Source organism: Astatotilapia calliptera, chromosome 3 (assembly GCF_964374335.1).
Source record: "Astatotilapia calliptera chromosome 3, fAstCal68.1, whole genome shotgun sequence".
Taxonomy (NCBI): domain Eukaryota; kingdom Metazoa; phylum Chordata; class Actinopteri; order Cichliformes; family Cichlidae; genus Astatotilapia; species Astatotilapia calliptera.
The window spans coordinates 75,554,862-75,576,413 of NC_137424.1; the positions used below are offsets into that span (position 1 = coordinate 75,554,862).

The 21,552-nt window shown below is 39.9% G+C and overlaps 2 protein-coding genes across 2 annotated transcripts; both read right to left on the reverse strand.

Annotated features, from left to right (window-relative positions):
• Window positions 1–2,794: 2,794 nt before the first annotated feature.
• On the reverse strand, window positions 2,795–7,916 carry LOC113029856 (uncharacterized). Its single transcript, XM_080296084.1, has 9 exons — window positions 7,877–7,916; window positions 7,402–7,520; window positions 6,883–7,299; window positions 6,574–6,799; window positions 6,245–6,394; window positions 5,332–5,549; window positions 5,089–5,242; window positions 4,898–5,007; window positions 2,795–3,994 (listed from the first exon to the last, which is right to left on the reverse strand). Exons 1-9 carry the CDS (start codon window positions 7,914–7,916, stop codon window positions 3,683–3,685), a joined length of 1,746 nt encoding a protein of 581 aa, XP_080152210.1. The 3' UTR covers window positions 2,795–3,682.
• A 10,789-nt stretch (window positions 7,917–18,705) lies between these two features.
• Window positions 18,706–20,463, reverse strand: LOC113019734 (nuclear factor 7, brain-like). Its single transcript, XM_080299249.1, has one exon. The coding sequence runs from the start codon at window positions 20,461–20,463 to the stop codon at window positions 19,072–19,074; it is 1,392 nt and encodes a 463-aa protein (XP_080155375.1). The 3' UTR covers window positions 18,706–19,071.
• Window positions 20,464–21,552: the final 1,089 nt, after the last annotated feature.

The following is a 21,552-nucleotide window of genomic DNA, read 5'->3' on the forward strand; positions in this document are numbered from 1 at the left end:
CTCGCTCTGCAGGCCTACTTGTTGTTCCTAGAGTATTTAAAAATAGAATGGGAGGGAGAGCCTTCAGTTTTCAGGCCCCTCTTCTGTGGAACCAGCTTCCAGTTTGGATTCGGGAGACAGACACTATCTCTACTTTTAAGATTAGGCTTCAAACTTTCCTTTTTGCTAAAGCATATAGTTAGGGCTGGACCAGGTGAGCCTGAATCCTCCCTTAGTTATGCTGCAATAGATGTAGGCTGCCGGGGGATTCCAATGATGCATTGAGTTTTTCCTTTCCAGTCACCTTTCTCACTCACTATGTATTAATAGACCTCTCTGCATTGAATCATATCTGTTATTAACCTCTGTTTCTCTTCCACAGCATGTCTTTATCCTGTCTTCCTTCTCTCACACCAACCGGTCGCAGCAGATGGCCGCCCCTCCCTGAGCCTGGTTCTGCCGGAGGTTTCTTCCTGTTAAAAGGGAGTTTTTCCCTCCCACTGTCGCCAAAGTGCTTGCTCATAGGGGGTCATATGATTGTTATGTTTTTCTCTGTATCTATGAAGCGCCTTGAGATAACTTTTGTTGTGATTTGGCACTATATAAATAAAATTGAATTGAATTGAATTGAATTGAATGAGTAAGAATTTTAAAATAAATGTGAAACTGACTGACTGACTTAACACCATTGTGTGAAGTTAACCCCCACCTGACAAAGGTGTGGATGTATCTCTGTGTGTGTCTCTGTTGCAGGAGCAGAAGGAGACCACAGGAGGAACCTTGGGTCACATGACGATGTGAACTCTGAAAATTTAACCTTTTTAGTTTAAATTCTCTGTCTGTGAATTTACCATGTGTATGTCATTCACTACCTTGTGTTGCTCACAGAGATCACTGTGAGAAAGTGTGTACACACCTGCGCAGCGCTAACATTTGCATTTCTTCTCTACAGCATTACAGTTCTTCATGTGACTAGATGATTTATACCAGGATAATCAATGTGTGTTGCTAATGTTTGTTTTTCTAAGAATGCATGTAGAGGATTCAGCGGAAGCGGACAAGTGACATGAGAAAAACAAATAAGGGATTGTTTATGGAATAGTTGAAGATGGGCTATTGAGCTCATAGTGATTGATGAGTTGAGTGACTTTACTTAAGAGAAGTCACTGATTACATTAATGTTAACTGAGTACATGGGATGATCCATGTCTGCGGCGAATTATGGTAATAATAGTGATTTAATGATTTGAGAAAACCTGCATATGACACTTGTCTTGCCCGTGCTGAATGCTTATTACTCTTATGATACAATTGTTTATAAGTGTGAAGTTTGATTTTATTTCCAGATCTTGTTTTCCAGGCCATGATGGCGTGTATGCAGGCTCCTGGTGGAGCCAGTTTTTAAGACAGGGATCCAGGTTTGATGAGTTGACGCATGAGAGTGTCCATGCGTCAAGAGGTGGGGTCCAGAATTAACATTAAACAATGTTTTTTATTATTGTTGCAGGCTTTGATGGCCTATAAGTGAAGTTCACTGAACTAAAGAATGTGGTTTAATGATTGTTGACATGCTCTCCAAATAGAAGTCTTTCTGAAATACAGGTGCAGCAGTGAGAAGCGAGAAACATTCCAGGCATAGCTGACAGCCCAGGCAGTGGTTGAGGTCAAAGGTCAAGCTGGTTGGGGCCCATCATGAGATCAGACCTTGGAGCCACAGCAAGGACCATTTTAACTGCCTGCAAAATAGCGGAGAGACCCTCCGGGATTTATCAGAGCTACTGCAAAGAGGTCGAGGTCCCAGGAAACCCCGGCACCCTCAAGACAGCACAATAGAGAAATCTCACACTTGGTTGTTTCAGTGGTGATGGGGGGGTGCTGATTGAGCCCCCGTAGGGTAAGCTCGCACTTCAACCTCCAGCCTCTGATCAACTCTAGGGCAACCAAGTGCGAGGCATGACGGCTGAATCAGCTGAACCAGGAGGAAGGCAGAGAAGATGGACACATGACAACTCTCACCTAAGAGACATGATGCAAGACCACATCCCTCCGTGGATGAACAGTGCCTGGTACCGTTATATCCACGACAGAACAAAAACAGAATCTGCAAATACAGACTATTATGTCTGTTCCCATCTACCCAGCACGGCAACATACCCCACACCATATATGTTCCTGGACTAACTCTCAGAGAAGAACTACTCTATGATATTAGCAGAGAAAGGGGGACTTTGCGTCCTTTTTAATACCACATGCTGCATTTACATAAAGAAGACGCACATTCATCAAACATGACTAACGCCCTGAGTGTTTTGAGACAGATCCAGCAGGCCCAGAATCAGGACTATCCATGATGAGAAGGAGTGCCTGAGAAGATCGTCCACAAGATGGGAGCTGAGGCCAGGAGAGAGGCTTCAGGAGGATCAGAGATCATCTTCAGCACAGCAGACATCACACAGAGAGCTGTGCTACTGAGCTTCCAGGAGATCAAGAGGAGACTTCCCACAGCAAGATTTTAAATAAAATAGTTCGAGGATGACATGATTCTGTAAAAGCACAGGAACCAGAAGCTATGGTGAGGTGTTTTTCTGCAGAGCGTGGACAATTGAGGAGTCATAAATATCCCCCTCGCAGGTCGAAGGCCTGAAGTGAGGTGATGGGTGATAGATTTTGTATTGTTGATTGTCATTTATGCTTAGAAATATTTACTCACATATGCTTAGAAGTGTATAATCAATTGTAGATTGAAAGAATGTCTCATCCTAAAAGAGGTCTGTATTAACTCTGTGTAGAGGGGGGTGCGTACATTCCTCTACACACACTGCAAAAATGGCTAGTCTATATTTAGGAAAAAAATACTACATTTGACACAAAAAGCACTGAAAACAAGTGAAATTATCTGTCCATGCAGCAAGTTTATTTTACTTAATAAGAAATCTTGAAATAAGATTTTTTAATCCAGAAATAAAAGAACACATTTGAGAATTGAAGAGGGTTAAAATAAGCTTTAAAAAGCTCAATTTAAGATAAAATTACTTTATATCAAGTCCCAAAAGTAAGTTAAATATGCTAAATTACAGTCTTTTTTTATGTTTTGAATTCTTACTTGCAGCAAATGAATGCACTGCAACGAGAAAAATAGTTCTAATACTATGAAAAACTACTCAATATTAGTGAAGTATGATTAATTTGTTTCTTGATTCAGGTTGGCTTATCTTAAAATAGAGCTGAATCAATATTAAATCCAGGCAAAAAAACCTTAAAACAGACCTTTTTCCTAGAATACTCCTTGGCTTCTACTGAAATCACAACCAGGACAGGAGTGATATATGTCAACATTTATTTCTCTCATGAGAACAAAATTCTTTTTTTAAACAATATAGGGCTGCTGCACAATCCCTAAAAGTCTAAATCAACCCTTTAAAAGGCCTAAACAGAGAAAAGAAATGACATTTTTGGCCTTAAACTTTTGTGACAGTCACATAGTCTCACAATGTTGTAAATAATGGCATTACTGACTTAAAACTTTACATGCCTCAGGTAAAGTGTCACTAAGAAAAAAAAACAACAACTTTCATTTGTAAAGCATTATAAGTACAGCCGTTTCTCAGGACATTGCTAGGCAAATTAGGAACAAAGTTGTACAAACGTACTACAAAACTAAACAAACTGCAAATGACCTGATAAAATCCTGCTTGGTATTCACCTATTTTTCAAAGAACAACTTCCACTCAGCTATTGCTTTCTTATATGCACTAGTGGCATCTTGATCATGGATGGCATCAGTTATTACCTCAGTTTGTATGACAGAGAGGACCGTTGCAACACATTTTGGGTATGTTAAGTGCAAGGTGTAGTAATATGCCATCAACACCAACATTCCTTCCCAGAAATCCTCCAAGGAGAGAGTGGTCACTGGTATGTTTCCTACAGCAACAATGCTGGTTGTTCCATCAAAAAGCAGCACTGGGGAGGAGAGAGGCCGCTTCTCCAGGTATAGCATTGCATCTTCACCCGGCTAGAAAAGCACAAAAAAAGGACAAATTCTTCAAGATTTTCAATGAAAGGGTTGCTGTGCATCCAAACAGCTTAAGACACAAAAAGCAATATCAAGAGTTTAGAATGCTCCAACTGATTTACTGTTGGAATAGAAGAAATAAATGTAAAATATCTGACTTACATAAATATGAAATTTTGGAAATGTACACAGCAAAATCTCCAGTGTTAAATTAACACTGGAGAGTGTCTATATGGGTCCACTCCTCTGAGTGTTAAATACAACACTGTTGAGTGTTAAATTAACACTTTGACAGTGTTATATGTTTAAAAGTAACCTAGTCAGTTTTGAAGATTAACAATGGCTAACACTGAGCAGTGCTGATTTTCTAACACTGGAATATTTCTAACATTTTGATTTATTTTCCAGTGTTAGAAAATCAGCACTGCTCAGTGTTAGTCTTTGTTAATCTTCAAAACTGACTAGGTTACTTTTAAACATATAACACTGTCAAAGGTGTTAATTTAACACTGGAGATTTTGCTGTGTATTAATTCTGAGCATGAATTTTCTCTAGTTTGCAGCATTTTTATCATGTCTATTTGTGCTTTTTTTCTCATTTGTTTTTTAAAACTATTTCTTTTAACTTTGTTACATATTCTAGTTTTTGAAGGCCTTTTTAAATATATCATTTTACTGCTTCTACTTGTATCCTAACTGCAATGTGCTTTTGCTCTGTGCTGCCTCTCTGGAGTAGGTTTTGAATAACAATTAAGAAATCCTGAATAAGGAGTAATTTAATCCCTGCTGAATTGAACTTCAACCCACTCTTATTAAGCAGGAAAAGCAAAATAATAATATTAATAATAACAATACAAGTAAATGGAGTACAAGTTACAGTGGCTGGTATTGCAGCTGTTCGCACCTTGAGGATATGAAGGAGAGCCTCACTGGCACTTCCCAGCCGCTTTGGTGGTGTAGTTTTTGAAGGAAAAAGAGATGGAAGTGCATTGAAGAGAGTGACAGTAAAATCCACTGTGAACGGAGAAAAGTATCTCAACAAAGCAATCCGAACATATCTGATGTGTGGATTTAATGTATGAAAAGGCCACTTACCTCCACGTACATCCAAGGGGAGAGGAGGTTTCAGGACCTTCTTCCAAATGCCATAGAACTGCACCTTCGAACAAAACTCTGCCCATCGACCCTTCATTTGATCTATGTATTTGCAGTTGGAGCCACCAATGATGCGACGCAGTTCATCCATCGCCTATGACAAAGTTGTGCTCAGTTAGTCAAGAACTAACTAAACCTATCCAGAGAAAAGCAAGGAATTTAACTGAAGGTAGTTGAACTTACATTTCGTATGTCTTTGAAGCACGGGTATGCTTCAAATATTTTTCTAGGCCTGTCTTCTTCCCTTGTAACATCTGCGTCAATAAAAGCTCGTCTGGCCTCAAACTCCAGGTCCAAAATTTGAGCGACGTCACTTTGGTTGGGTTTTGCATTGGGTTTCCTGTACATGTTGCTCAAGGTTTTGTAATGTCTTGCCTGCATCTTCAGGCTGTCATGGTCTGCTAGGGAAAGCAAAGAGCAATTGTAAGACATGGTGTAACTAGACTAAATTCAGATTTTTCTAATCAGTCATTTCTAGTAAGGTTGCATGGTTGTTTTTAAGTATAATATTTATGAGAATTAATGTTTAGGTTAAATATGTTTGAGTAATGAACTGACCCTATATGTCCTGATCATTTCCCTTTGTGTCCTTTTCTTATAATGATCATGGATTTATGTTAATTGTTAGTTTGAACAGAATCAAATATTAAAACGACAGTTTAAGATGCCCGTGAATAAAACTGTGGTGAAAATAAGGTAAAGGTTGTTTACTGTGTATATCGTTCACATCAGTGTGAACAGTGATTATGAGCTGATGGATAAAAATCTTTTAGGTAATTTGATCTATGACAGAAACACTGTGATAAGGCATGATAGATGTGACCAGCATGAGGATTTACATGTGTAAATAATCAGCACTGAGTAACACCCATTACAACACAAAGTGGTAAAATACTTACTATGGCTAACTGGCAAACTGGAATGAGGGATCTATCGTATGTTGATTTTACACACCAACTCGAGTTAATGCCAAACCACTATGATTTTTGGAATAAACACTTAGAACGGGGTTCATTGCTGCAACCATATTTTGGAAAGAGCTGTAAGAGGAACCACAGTCAGACTGAGAGGTAGATAAGGGTGATGGTGGACTTACCAACAACATCATCTGGAGGTGCAGTTGAAGGACCTATATCAGACCTGGGTGCAGAGCATGAGGCTGACTTGGATAATAGTGGTAAAGCCAGCGTAGTATTGTTTGACGTAGTTGGTACAGTGGAGGGTAGCGGCAATTGGGATTCTTTCTCTGAGGAAAAAACAGAAGATGAACAGAATGTAATAACAGGGAATAGCTAGAAAGTTAAGGAAAATACTCAACACTGTATAAATCTTGTGATGCACTCTGAACAGAAAACTGAGGGCAGGTGGTCTCTTTGAAGTTTTAGATGTCCAAAAGTCATTAGTACAGCAGACCAAAGTACACACCTGCATTTGAGTTATCCTCGCTGAGGTCATCATTGCTCTCAAGAAGTATGGTATAGTCACTTGAACCACTTGCTTCACCACTTAGGTCACCTTCAGTCCCATTGTCTGTGTCATCTGAGCTGAAAAGAGTCTTCCTGGGCCTGCCTCGTTGTGGCATGGAGCCCTGCCTCTTCCTTGGAGACTTCATATTTTGGAGTCGTTTGTACAGTTTGGTGTAGATGGTCAGCTGTGGTAAAATAATATATATTTGTACATCCTTTTATTATCTCACTCAATTTTAGATATTGTAGTGGGTAAAGAATGACTTACGTATGGCATGTGTGTGTCAGCATCACGTAACATGGGGTAATAGTCGACAATCTTCTGTGACATTGCTCTCATTTCGAGTTTGGAGGGGTATGTTACTTCTTTCCCCATGGGACTAGCACGGAGGATTGCAACCATGCTGGTGACTGTGTTCCTTACAAGTCTGCAACAGAGCTCCTTCGACATCCTGCAGTCCTTTTCCTTTCCACTGTGGAGCAATGCAAAGTACTGACTGCGCACCATGTCCAACTCTGAATCTGTATACACCACATACTCTGGTGGGTCTGGCATTTTCATTTTTTTGTCAGCAGTGTAGGAAATGGGAGTGGAAGTTTGAGGCTGACATTGTGACACATCAAAGCCGAAGGGGTTACTCTCGCTTCGATGGAAAGTGTTGGCATCTTGGTCAGTACTCTTAAACTATAACAGTTGTGTGATATAAACAAAAATACACAATTAGGAAAATTAATGCTAGACAATATGGACCGTAATCATCTTCTTAGTGGTATAATGTGTATTTACCTTTTGGCTCATAAAAACCCAAATCTTCTTTCTACGGAAGAAATTTTCATGGCCCGGAAAAAGATCCTTTAGGTCATCCCGGGTAAAGCTTCTCAAAGTTTCCTCATCAATATTCGCAGCTGTAAAAGAGAAAAACAACTTCAAAAGTGATATTTATTTCTCTTTTCCTGGGCGTGGCTTATTACATGTCGAGGTCATTTTTTGTCAATAAATGTATTTTAGCAATAAGTAATATTAACAGGATAAAATGTCAAACTTAAAACAGTTTATCAAATATTTGGGAATGCAATAAAACTATTTTTGGGTGTCTTCAAGAATGATGTTCCAAGTCTATTTAGGCAAAGACAGCTCAAGGCTATAATGTGGATAAAGGTCAGAGTAGAGTGCAATCCTAGCTCCAAGTTTCAGAAATGATGCTAACAGATGCTAAGGCTGCTTAGCTAACGTACCAAAATAACTGAAAAATAAGACTTACCCTGCAACACAGACAGTATGGCATCATCAAACTTGTCCATGCCGTGACAGCAGTTCTCTAGTTCGTTCCAAAGCCTCCACTCACAGTGCCTGGAAATATCCTACAGCTTAAATAAGATCATTTAGCTAAAATTAACACATTAGCTAGATTGCTAACTAACAGCCCTCACAAAACACGACTTTATCTTAATAACACCGTTGTACCATAGTATTTTTCAAATCAACTTAATGTTACCAACCTTAAATTACTGTTCACTTTGTTTAGATAAATAATTTTGATCTTCCTAACGGTCCTGATGGTTAACAAAGCAGGGGAAAAGAGTTTGTCCCGCGTGAAAGTAACGTCACGACAGGAACTGAGAATGCGCATGCAGAAAATTATTTATATTCAATTTTTTTTAAGTAAAAAAAAAAAGAAAATAAAAATATAAATTCAGTCTTAAACACTTATTGCCTAAAAATAAATATAACTGATGTAATTTAAACCTGAAAAATTGGATAATTAAGGATACATATATTTTTAAAATTGCCTACGTTTCCCATGGTCCCACACTCTCATCTGTGGCCTTCAGTGGAGAGCGGTAAAGTAAAGCTGCATTGCTACAGCGCGAAAACAGTTCACCATGGCGCTCTGGAGATGTATGATCTGTTTTATCTTTGTTTCTTTAACTCTGAAGGTGCTCCTTAGCCACATAAATGCAGCTCATGGTCGAAGGCAGGATTTTTGGGTTTACTGTGGAATAGATGGCTGTGAACAAGATTTCAGAGTTTTTAACTCATTCTTTCGCCACATTAAACGGACGCACCCTCTGTATTTGACGAATGGAAGCCCACCAAGAGGATGGAGGATCCCCCCAACATCCCACTCTTTAGGATCGGAAAATTTTGGTGTTTCAGTCTTTACCAACTGTAGTACTGCAACAACAACCAGCACCGTGGAAATATCAACTGGTGGATCTTTGGCTGAAGTGCAGGAGCCTCAGGTTGTTGACAGCCCGATCACGGTAAGTGTTAAACTAAATAAAATGTAGTGTGGCTTCTGATGACAAATTTAGCTATGTCTAACTCCTCGTATTTGGTCCTATATTACTTTTAATCCTTTTCTCCATTTTTAGTCAAGAGAAATTTAACGAGATCTCGCGATATTATACCGCTAGATATTGTTCTTCAAACTGTTACAAGCGATTTCCACTATGGTTGGATTTTAAATCACAATTTCATCCTGCAGGATGAAATAAAAAATAAATAAACAGAATAGCAGTTCAGTGTAGATAGTACAGGCTATGCTGCAGCCGGAGAAGGCACACACTCTGCGGCTGGCATGTCTCCTGGTGAAGTTTGCATCAAAGACACTCTCAGCGCGCTTAAATCTTTCAATGTGGCAGCAATTTGGGTATCTCGTAGGAATTATAAGTGGTGAATACGGTTTCAGGTAAGACACAGAGTATTTGGAAGCACTGTAAAAAAAATCTGTTGGCCAGAAATACTGCCAAAACATGGATAAGAATGCTTTTCTTGAAAATTAAATAAATTAATAAATGCATACAATAAAATATATCCATATACTAATACTAACATAAATTCTGAGTGCAAATCTAAATTACGTGATTTAAAAATACATAAATAATTTAATAAATACAACAAACATGTAAAGAAACTAATATCTAAGTGCAAACAAAAATTCATTATTTAAAAAGATAAAATCTCATTCTCATGAATCCAATCCCTAGCCTCATCAAAAAAATGGACAACCCCTTTTTTATTGTTTCTTTGTCTTTGATTTCTTTTCCATTTCTTTTTTCTTTATTCCAAAGAATGAATATTATATTATCTTATATTATATTGAATATTCACAACTGTAACACTAGTCACTGTCATGCACTTTGTTTTTTAATGGACCAATCATTAGGTGTAACTGATTATACCTGTTATGTAAGAATTTCTATAATTGGCCAGGAATTTGGAGTAACTTTGTTTTTCTGCTCTAAAGGAAGAAGCTGTTGCTACAACATCCTTTACCAGACATGATATTACCAGATCTGCTGCAGCTTTTGCTATCTGTGTTCAAGAACAGTGCCACTTATCACAGGTATGTTATAGTCTTAATGGATCAATACATTACATAAGGCAATCAATGTCTTACTTGTTCATAATGGAATTCAGAATTATTATTATTTTATATAAATGCAGAATAAGTTACTTTTATTTCAAATGTTTTCACAGAGAACGGTCAAACATATCATCTCAGGAGTGCAACAGTATCAGGCTGTTCTTTTGGATACGCTCAAGGAAAGAATGAAGACAGTGTTTGAAGATAATGCCGAGGGAACCACTCAGCTTCAAGATGAGGCTTTGGCTACATTTGATAAATTCATGGATCCTTTCTCCACCATTGCATATGGACAGTGTAGAGCCATAGGGGAAATGTTCTGTCCAGTCAACGCAGAGGAAGTAGTAGTATCCCAGAAGATATGTTGGGTAAAGCAAGGTCTTTCAAGGGTCATGTCTTTAAGGAACAAAAGTTTTTACTATGTACCATTAATTGAAAGTCTAAAGCAGTTAATGACTAATGAGAGAATCTTTACCATGTTGAACACTGCACCACAAAGAAGCAGAGAGGGATTCTTCTATGATTTTAGAGACGGGTCCCTCTTTACATCTCACCCCTTGTTTTCTCAGAGGCCAAATGCATTGCAATTAATACTGTACACAGATGAAATTGAAATATGTAACCCCTTAGGGTCCCATGCTTCTGCAAACAAATTGGTCATGTTTTATTATACTTTAGGAAATATTGATCCAAAATTTAGGTCAAAGTTAGCTGCAATACGACTTCTTGCTATTGCTAAAGCAAATGACATTTCTCAGTGGGGTATTGATGTTGTACTGAAAAGAATACTTCAAGATCTATCACTGCTTTACAATGGTGTAAGGATTAAAATGTCAAATGGTGAAATTGAATTGTTTGGTGCTGTTATAGCCATTTGCGGAGACACGCTAGCCCAGCATGAGATTGCTGGCTTTAAAGAAGGGATTGGTTTTGCTTATAGCAAATGTAGACACTGTGAATGCAACTTTGATGATATGCAAAGTGTTTTTGAGGAGAAGAAGTTTGTTCAAAGAACTCTGGAGAAACATATCAGGCAGTGTTTTGAAATAGATAAAGCAAGCACAGATTTATTGAAAGCGTCCCTCAAAACTACTTATGGAATCAATAGAAGAAGCAGACTAGTTGATGTTCCTGCATTTGACCTGATCAAACAAACTCCACAGGACACAGGACCCTAACCCCCATGAATGGAAGTTAAATTTGTATTAAAACACCTAATTCTCTCAGGACAATTGGAATTAGACAAGTTTAATTCAGACATTCAAAATTTTCCTTACTCACCTCTTGAAATACGGGATAAACCATGTCCTATTAGCTTTGGCACTTTAGCGGCTAACGACAACAAATTGAAACAGTCTTGTGGACAGATGCTAATTCTTTTAAAAATATTACTTTTTCTTTTGTATGGTGTGGAGAGTGAGTATGTTGTATTTATTAGAAAGTTAATTATGATAATTCAAATAGTTCTTGCTCCCATTATTTCTTTACAAACTGTATTGCAACTGAGAAGTATGATTGAAGAACACCTGTATCAGTTCAAGCAACTTTTTCCCGAAGCCAATATAATACCTAAGCAACATTATATGTTGCATCTTCCCAGTCAAATCTTATCCCTTGGACCTTTAATAAGGAGTATGTGTATGCGCTTTGAGGCAAAGCACTCCTATTTTAAACAGTGGGCTTCTAAGTTAAATTTTAAAAATGTTTGTAAATTCCTTGCAAACCACAATCAATTTCTTGAGTGTTGTCAAAATGAAATAGGCACTGAACATCCTATTTTTGCGAAAGAAAAGGAATCCGGGCCAGTATCAGCTAAAAATAATGAATATGTTAGGAAAAAAATTAAAGAATTTTTTGGAATAGATGTCATGCAGTCTGTTGTCTCAGTGAAATGGTATGTTCTAAATGGCAATAAATACATTGCTGGGAAGTCCATGATTATTGCAGACGTGGATGGCACTTTCCCTGTGTTTGGACTGATAAAGGATATCTTTTTGATTGACTCATCTTTTATTGCTTTTGAGTACCAACGCTATGAAACTTTGAATTTAAATGAAGACTTATTGGCATATGAAGTAACTGTGCCCATTGTTGCTCAAGCTACAGAATTAGCCCATGAGCTCATTGATTATACTTCATACTTTTCTATTAGTTTTAGGGACAGTGTGTTTGTGCCAATCAAATACAGTCTTTCTGATATTATTTCCCATAGAAATCACCCTTAAGATTAGGGTTGCACCAAGTATTGGCTTAGTGTAGTTTGTGATGATATCAGTTGACAGTCATTAAATGTTCCCTAAACCAATGTCAATGTTGTACCACATAATGCTGGCATGCTGTGACAAACAGCTGTCTTTGAAATGTGATTTGTATCATAAATTGTGGTTAATTTTTTTCCTTTATATGTACAACTTTGAAGTCAGACATGATTTTGAATAAATCATATTTTCAACAGGTGCCTTGTGTGAATTTCCTAAATCAAGCAAATTGAGTTTGTCACTCTATCTTGAAACAAGTGATATTTTGAGAGACATCTGGTGAGAGACCTAATGTAGGCTATTTTAAGAGTTATTCTTCCCATTTCTGGATTTCTGTACTAATATAGACACAATTATATGGTTATTCTCAATTTAAGTTTATTATCTAAAATCCAGACTTAGAAACAAGTAAATCTTTTTTAAAACAAGGCAAATAATCTGGCCTGTCTAAAAATAGGATTTTAAATCATGGCAAGCACCAGATAATTTGCAGTGCAGTGTCCTGGCATGGATCACACTCCTTAGGAGAGTTTATCTTCTCCTTATTGATTTATGGTATAGCAAGCACACGTATATTTCTTTAAGTATAAGAGCCTTTTGTTCAGACGTCCTGGCACCAGCTTTGGGGAGTCTTCACAGGGTCACATCTTGACACCACACACACACACACACACACACACACACACACACACACACACACAGGCAAGGTACTCTTTGTGTGTATGTAGACGTCATATGTTAATGAACCTATGCATATTCATGTAACCTCAATAAAAGAACAGTGGTACGGGAGAACGGACGAGAGCAACTGGGGTCAAGCGAAGGAACGGCGCTTTGTCCGGTCTCTCCCGTGCACGAGAAACATGAAGAAGCTTGCCTACTTGTGTCTTGCTTTGCAGTGTAATTATATTGTCTTCAACGTTCCAGCGGATGGGTTCAAGCTACAAACCTATCATTAATTGGTCCTTCGATGCCGGATCCCTGGAATCGCATTCTCCGAGGGGAGGAGAGACACGTTGGAAGACTGACGTCAGCCAGGAAGTTCCTGTGGATTCGCGGTCTGTCTTTTCTCCTCGATGAATGACGATCGGCGGGATTCGAGGCTGATATTACACGCTAAGCAACGCCAAGTAAGTTTAAAGAGGCCGACTCTATAACCGTGTCGTTGTGCAGTCTCCGCCACTGTGTGAGGCGTTGAGAGGTTCCTCGCTACTTTGTGCAGCGAGAGGTGGGTTCTCCGCCACTGTGTGAGGCGTTGAGAGGGTCCTCGCTACTTTGTGGAGCGAGAGGTGAGTTCTCCGCCGCTTTGTGGGGCGTTGAGAAGTTCCGCGGGGTCCAGGCTGTGCTGGACGATAGGCCTATTTTGTGTTGTTGTCATTGTTGTCGTCGTTGTTGTTGTTGTTGTGTGTGAGTGTGTGCGGAGCAGCACACGTGGTCTGTGACACCGACTGTTGTTGTTATCATGGGTTTCTAAGCAACCAAGAGTGAGTCGGAGGGAGACAGACGTTTGTGCTGGACTTTGCTCCTGGCAGCACAAAGTATTTATGTAAAAAAGAGAGAGAGCGACGGCTCCACAGCTGCGCGGGTTCACGCGAGTGCGGTCGCGCGGGTTTCACGCGGGTTTCACGCGGGTTTCACGCGGGTTTCACGCGGACCTGAGCCGTGCGGTTAATCGCAGGCTTATAAATGGAAGAGATTCAAATGTTAGAAGTTTTCAGAAAACACACCAGCCTTGAAGAGCGTGTGGAGAAGGCCAGCCCACATCAGCAGCACTTAAAATGTGCTGTGGTGAATGGCTTTCCCCCACCCCTTGCGGACACAAAATGTTAACTCTTTAGCTTGCCCTGATCGACAACAGCCTGTGTGCCAGACCATAGACGTAATAGAGGTGGATAGTTGTTAAAAGTAATCTACATTAAGCTTGTGGTTGCTCAAATTCAGTACAATGACATATGAGGTGAAGTGTTATAGGCAAATATTTAAACTAATGAAGTGCATAGAGGCACTTGACCTGTGTGAAAGACTGTCGTCTTATTATGAGCCATTGTTGAGATATAGAGCACACCTGTGAAAACAACTAATATGCTGAACCCTGTATGAAACATCTAAAAGTACATGGTGGAGAAGCTGTATTGAATATGAAAGTGTAAGACTTTGCCGCTGTGGGCAGAGCATGCAACTACTGTGTGATGTTGCGTTGCGATTTTTTTTCTTCTGAGCTGATGAGCAAGCTACACATTATCAAAGGGTTGGAAACAGACCCGACTGAATAGATATAAATGCAAGAGGAGTAAAGTAAAATAAACAAAAGGCTAAATTACAACTTAATTTTAATGCATTCAAACTAATAATAAAAAGGATAACAACCTATAAACTGGCATTAATAATGAAAGCAGATAATTCACACAAACAGAACTATGATAACTGGAGTGTGCAGCGTTTCCGTGAGCAGTTTTTCTGCACCTTGACTTGTGTGTGGAGTGTTCATAGCATCAGCAGTATGTTTTTGTTTATTTGTTTTGTTGGGTTGAAAAATAGTTAAATAAACTGGTGATCATATTTATGGATCACCATGGCACATATCATCAGCCATGTGATTTATTTACGCAGATGAAAAAGTGAGTGTGAATGTGTCTGATGTCTCAGTGCTTCTGTGCGCTGTGTAAAAGTAATTGCCTTTGATTGTGAGAGCGGTGATTCTGCAGGTCACCAGCTATTTAAAAAAAAAAAAAAAGAGTGAAAAAGAGACAAAATTTACATTGTAGATGAAAAATAATTATAGGAAAAAGGTTTTGTGTTGATCAGCCAAGAACAACTACAATCTCATTTTCTGCTTTTAAGAAAGGACTGTTCACAAAAACAGAGAGAGAGAGATGTGTGTTGATTAAGCAGTGATGATAATAATGAACATGTCTTAGTTTGTCACTTTCAGGTGTAAAGCAGACCTGAATCAATTTTCCACATGCAGCAGTCGGAAGAAAGTCATAGTTTAACATCATTGGAAACATGCAGGCCAAGTTTCTGGCTGACTTATTTACAGCGCCATGTGTCTCTCAACCTCACAAGCAAGCAAGCTCTCACCCCTCCCTGAAGACAAGGAATGCAGCTCCAAAGCAATAACATGATAAAGAGACAGCAGCAAGTCCTGAGCAAAGAGTCCCAGCAAACAGCAGAAATGTGGACAAACAGCATCAGAGAAGAGCAAACCCATCATCCTGACTGATCGGATGAATGGCATTGTGTCTACAACAAGCTGAAACTTCACTGTGCATGTGAAGAAAACGTTTGAGGAGAACTGAACAGTTGGAGTTTGACATTTGCCACCTGTGGAGTAAAATGGCAAGAAGAGACAGTGGGACACAGGACAAAGCTGAAGGAGAACTGCCGGCTATTGGACTGTTGAAGAGTGAGAGGACAAAAGAGTGAGAGGACAACAGACAACAGAGTGAGAAGACTAGGTGAGAACACATAGGAATTATTTAATGTGGGAAATCAAAATTTGGGTTAGCAAACCTGGGGAAAAGAAAACTGACTGCTTAAGTTGGAAGATTGTGAAGGAGTCTGAAACACTGCAAAAAGGAAACATATACAAACATATACAAAATCACATACACAAGCAGAACATGCATTAACCATACTAACACTTCCAAACACAAAATAACTCATGAAGAAATGATCAAATAATAGCAGAGAAGTGTGTAGGAAAGGCAGCTTTAAGAACATGCTCTGCTGGAGATGCAGCTCCACAGACATGCATTAGGCCTGCCTAATAACACAAACGCCCATGCAATGAAAATTAGCTTGTTATCTTTCATCAGTGTTAAAATAGTGTCAATTTAACAGACACTTGTTATCAAATACTGAATTTATCCAATGCAAAAAATTGACTCTCTAGGTTGCAGGACAACAGTTTAACTTTTGTGGGAAAAAAGATTCTGGTTTGACCAACCAGTGATCAGACAATAAATTTAGTCGTTGATATAGTAAATTGGGAGATGCTTCCTGCTTGATTGATGCAGCACAATTAATTTACTGTATGAGGGAAATTGTCTTTTGTGATACTATTTTGAACATGCTTTTCTGTTGTCCTGTCAACTTAGTGGGTTAATAGCTGATATGAAAATTAGTTGATCGGTTTTCGATTAATGAAAGGTGACTGAATTCTAGCACGAGTGAATGAGATGTGTTGGAGTTTGTTGTGTGTTGAGTGGAGACTCTAAAACACTGAGTTTCCTGTTTTGATGTGCGAGTGAATCCTGTACCCAGATACACAACTCTGAATACGTCAGAACAAACGTCTTTTGTGAAGTGCATGACAGCATGTCACATGTTTTATGATGAAGGGAAAAGGAAAATTGAATAAAATAGATCTGTGGTTTAGATGAGTGAAGAGCACAGACCTGGTGATTAAACTCATAGCTAATATGACATTAGGATTATGTTGTGTGTTGTGCAGCTGATGGTTGGTTTGGAGTGAATCTAGCTGATGATTCTTCTCCTGTTGTGAAGTCGATGAGGAGTTTGTGTCATGACTTAACAAGGCCTTTTTATTTTGATACTTTCACAGTGCACTGAAAGTTTTGTTCGATAAGCTCTGTTATTTTTCATTTTTTGAACAGGCACTGATTTCTGTTTGTCAATTTCTTTTCTTTAAGCAGATCAACACGTCGGGAATTAAAAGTGCTACACGACCTGTCGAGAACGCCGTTACAAGTGAGTTTTCTCCACATTAAAATGGGCTCTGGAGAAAGCCACTTATTGGGACAATATTAAATGAAAGTCCCGGCCTAAAAAGGATTCAGCGATGTAATCCGATCTAAAGTTCTTTTTCTTTTTGAGATGACGTCATTTTGCTGGAAGTGGAAACTAAATGCGACGATAGGTTCCACTATCAGCAAAGAAAGAATGAATGAATGAATGAATGAATGAATGAATGAATGAATGAATGGAAATAAAAAACAAACTGACTGACTGGTAAAAGCTGACAGGACTTGACCACGACTCAAGGTTAACCTCCACCTAGACAGGACAAAAGGGTGGATGAATTTATATGTTTTTTGTTACAGGAGCAGAAAGATGACAGCGACATCCGAGCATTCCAGTTCTTCATGTGAATTGATGATGCGATTTATACCAGGACAACTGGTTGATGTTTTTTCCTACTACAGGATTTCTGGGTTTATGTGTGAGGAAAACTGTGTTTACAGGTTGTTAGGGAAAATATTCTAAAACACTTCTTCAGTAAATACTCAGAGAAAAGAAACACACAGAAGTTCTTGCTAGCAAGGGCAGTCTCAGAGACTCGCGCTGAGCTTTGCCCCTAGTCTTTATTTTATACTCCATTGAGCGTATGTATGTGTATGTGTGTACGTGTGTGTGTACGTGTGTGCGTGTGTGTGTGCGTGTGTGTGTGCGTGTGTGTGTGTGTGTGTGCGTGCGTGTGTGTGTGTGTGTGTGTGTGTCAAAGGGTCATATACATGAAAGCACAAAAGGCAAACATCCTAGGAGAGGAAGAGGGTAGACCCCCTCTCACCCTAGATAACACGGTGAGGAAGTCAAGCAGTTAAAGCACGTAGACTAGAACAGACGTAACTACGTTAATCCTGCCGTAAAACAATAAGACAAGGTATAAGCTCTCATGCTCCCAGGACGTGGGGTTGCATTCCTGGAGTGCACCCCAAGCCTGCAGCCTGTTAGAGATCACACACAATTGATTATATGCCTCTAAGTATACATGGTTGAATATTTCCTAATACAAATAACTACATGCAGTATTCTACCATATGCAAACTTATATCACTAAAAGATTATACTGACTACTAAATACAATTTTCCCTGCAGCTGCAGCACCACCCATTATACACTCACCCATATCAGGATAAACATAATAATCCCAAGTTAAAATAGTTACGCAAAACTATTTGCGTAACTATTTTACGCAAATAGTTAGCTGTATATCAGCTAACTATTGGAAATGTGGTTTCTCTTTAAAGCTCTAAAAACTGCGCTTTGCTCCTTTAAATCTCTTGCCCTCCTTTATTTGTACTGACAGCGAGCGCTCTGAATCCACACACACTTTCAGTTCTTCTTCTGCTGTAAATGAAGGAAAAACGAGCTGATTAAACGAGCTCTGTCATTACAAACTTCCTGCTGATGTTTCCATGTGAAGCAGTCTTAGACGTTCCTCCGACTGGACGACACGCTCTGCTTGGATACAAAATAAAGCTCAGAATATTTTCTCTACACTAATTTATCTCACTACAGCAGTTTGATGTTTCCCTTTGAATCCCCCTGAAGATCCTGACAGTGAAGCACGTACATAATACTCCAGCCTTTCAACTCTGAGCTTATTTAGTTCTATTAATACACTGAAATCTCATTTGTGTCATGAAGAAAGTCTTTAATCAAACAGAATTCAAAGAGCAGAAACATTTCATATATGGAGTTAAACATGAATCATTGTTTCAACAACATATTTATTGTTGTCATAAACAGACAAGAAGACAACAACAAACTGCTCCTCCCATTCAACACATGTCAGTCCATATCCCAGCAAACTAAATCATCTCCATTTACACATCAAATAGAAACATGAATCACTTGTAATGATTAGAAACTTTATAGAATTTCAAATCTAGTTTGGGGAGTCATTCAGTGAGAAACAGTGAAATTATTTTCCATGTGAAAAGGTGGACAGCAGAAACAGAAAGAAACAGTGAAACTAAAAGAGAAACAAAGAGCTTTGGAACAACGAGGCAGCAGGAGGACAGCTGCAGTTTAACAGCTTCAACTCACTGACAGGAAACAACATTAGAAACATCATCATCCTCAACTCATCTGCTGCACTGACACCTTCAACGGACACACCTTCAGTTTACCACCATCAATAGTGCCAATGAATGGAAACATCCTGTGAGTGAAAGTGTGTGTGAAGGTGTGTATGTGTGTGTTAGTATCAGGATCAGAGAACGACAGCTTTCCTCTGTTCCAGTCCAGATTCACTCTGATCCTCTGGAACTTCTTCTGGACTGAGAGAGCAGTGAGAGGAGCTGATGGTGAGTGTGTGTAGTATTCACCTTCACAGAAATATATTCTCCATAATCCAGACCGTATGTATCCCTTCCTCTGCACAGACTCTGCTAACACACCGAGTCTCCACACTGTACTGTCTCCAACATCAACATCCCAGCTGTGAGTCCCTGAGTTAAAGCCCTCAGAGCCCAGGACAGAGCAGTGAAAATCAAACCTCTCTGGATTATCAGGAAGCTGCTGCCTCTCTCCTCCTCGTCTCACACTGGTCAGATCTTCAGACAGGATGAGTTCTGGATGAGCAGTGTTTGGGTCCAGAATGAGAGGAGTGTAGGAGACCATGTCCTTCATGTTGTTCCAGATGTTGAAGGTCAGGTTGCCCAGGTGTTTGGCCTGGTCTATCAGAGCTCCTGAGGGCAGCTGTGGATCATCCAGCAGGGGGCAGCGCTGGACTCTTTCCACTGCAGCCTTGAAGTTGTGCAGGAATGAGACGTCTTCAGCTCTCAGCTCCTCCTCTGTGGCTCTGACTGTGTCTGAAAGAGCTGCTATCTCTCTGCTCAGAGCCTCCATCTTCTCCTTCATCATCCCACTCTTCTGCTCCTCTTCCTCCCTCAGTGCAGCCAGCCTGGCCTCCTCTTCCTCTGCTAGAAACTGGTGAAGCTTCTTAAACTGCTCCTTAATCTGCCTCTCTGTGTGTCGGGCCTGGACCTTAATGTGTTCTGCTGTTTGATCAAACTTCACTTGAACTTCTTCACAAACCTTTAACTTCTTCTTTAAGGGCTCCAGAGTTTCCTGAAGTTCCTTCTTGTATTGTTGTGCAGCTTCATCGATGGGTCTGAATCTGTGATTGGTGTGATTTTCTGAGCCTCTGCAGACGACACACACTGGCTGCTGATGGTCCAGACAGAAGAGTTTGAGTTTCTCAGAGTGCAGACTGCAGAGATCCTCTGAAGCTCTCTGATCTCTCTCCTGTAAGAACGACTCACACAGGTTCTTTAAAGCTCGGTTTAAAGGTGGATCATCCTTTGAAGATCTTCTGTTACAAACTGGACACTCACGTTCCCCTTTCTCTCTCCACCGTCTCTTCAGACAGTCTTTACAGAAGCTGTGGCTACATGACAGAAGAACAGGATCTCTGAAGACCTCCTGACAGACCGGACAGCAGAGATCCTCCTCTGATCTGGAAGCCATTGAGTCTGTGAGTGAAGCTGAAAACAGCAGACAGGAAGTACAGTCAGTCCTGGCTCCCCTCCCTCCTCTACCACCTTCACTGAAACTTCCTTTGAGTCGTGTTTTTGCTCAAACTCACATTCAGTGTGTGGAGCGTCAGCAGCTTGAAGCAGCAGTGTTGGAGTTTTCCACTTATCTCTCCTGTAGCTGGACTCACTCAGAGGAAGCTGCTAGTTTGGTCTGAGCTCAGTCTGATCGTCTGTGCGTCTCTCTTTACTGAGAAAGAGGAACAGCCTGTTTCCTCATTTCTCTCAGGTGAGTGACGTGAGAAGGCGGAGCTTCATTAAACTTCCACTTAAATTCAAATTCAAATTTTATTTGTCACACACACACAACCATACACAGTATGACATGGGGGTGAAATGCTTGTAGCTGTACAATGCCCGACCATTAAACGACAGAAGAAAAGTTTTACAATATTTACAATTTACAGTTTACTACAGAATTTACAAATTAACTTACGAATTTACAGTAAAGAATGTGCAAATAGCAGAAGAGATTATAAAGATTATAAAGATTATAAATTATAGGAATTATAGGATTATAGGAAATTTGTGGTGATGCATGTGGTGACGTGTGTGAGAGTCCAGTCTTATAGTGACGTGTTTGGGAGAGTCCAGTCCTACACCTGGTTCAGGGCCCGAATAGCCTGGGGGAAGAAGCTCCTCCTCATTCTCTCTGTTTTGGCCTTAAGGGAGCGGAAGCGCTTCCCAGACCTCAACAGTGAGAAGAGTCCATTGTTGGGATGGGAGAGGTCCATCATAATCTTCCTAGCTTTGGACTTGCACCGCTTGGTGTAGATGGACAGCAGGTCAGGGAGCTCTGATTGAATGATGCGTTCGGCTGAGCGCACCACTCTTTGCAGATCTCGTCTGTCGTTCTTGGTGCTGTTCCCAAACCAGGTGCAGATGTTTGCCGTCAGGACGCTCTCGATGGTGCAGGAGTAGAAGTTCTTGAGCACCTTCAGTGGCAGATGGAAGTCTCTAAGTCTTCTGAGGAAGAAGAGACGCTGACGGGCTTTGATGTGGCAGGACCATGACCATGACTTAT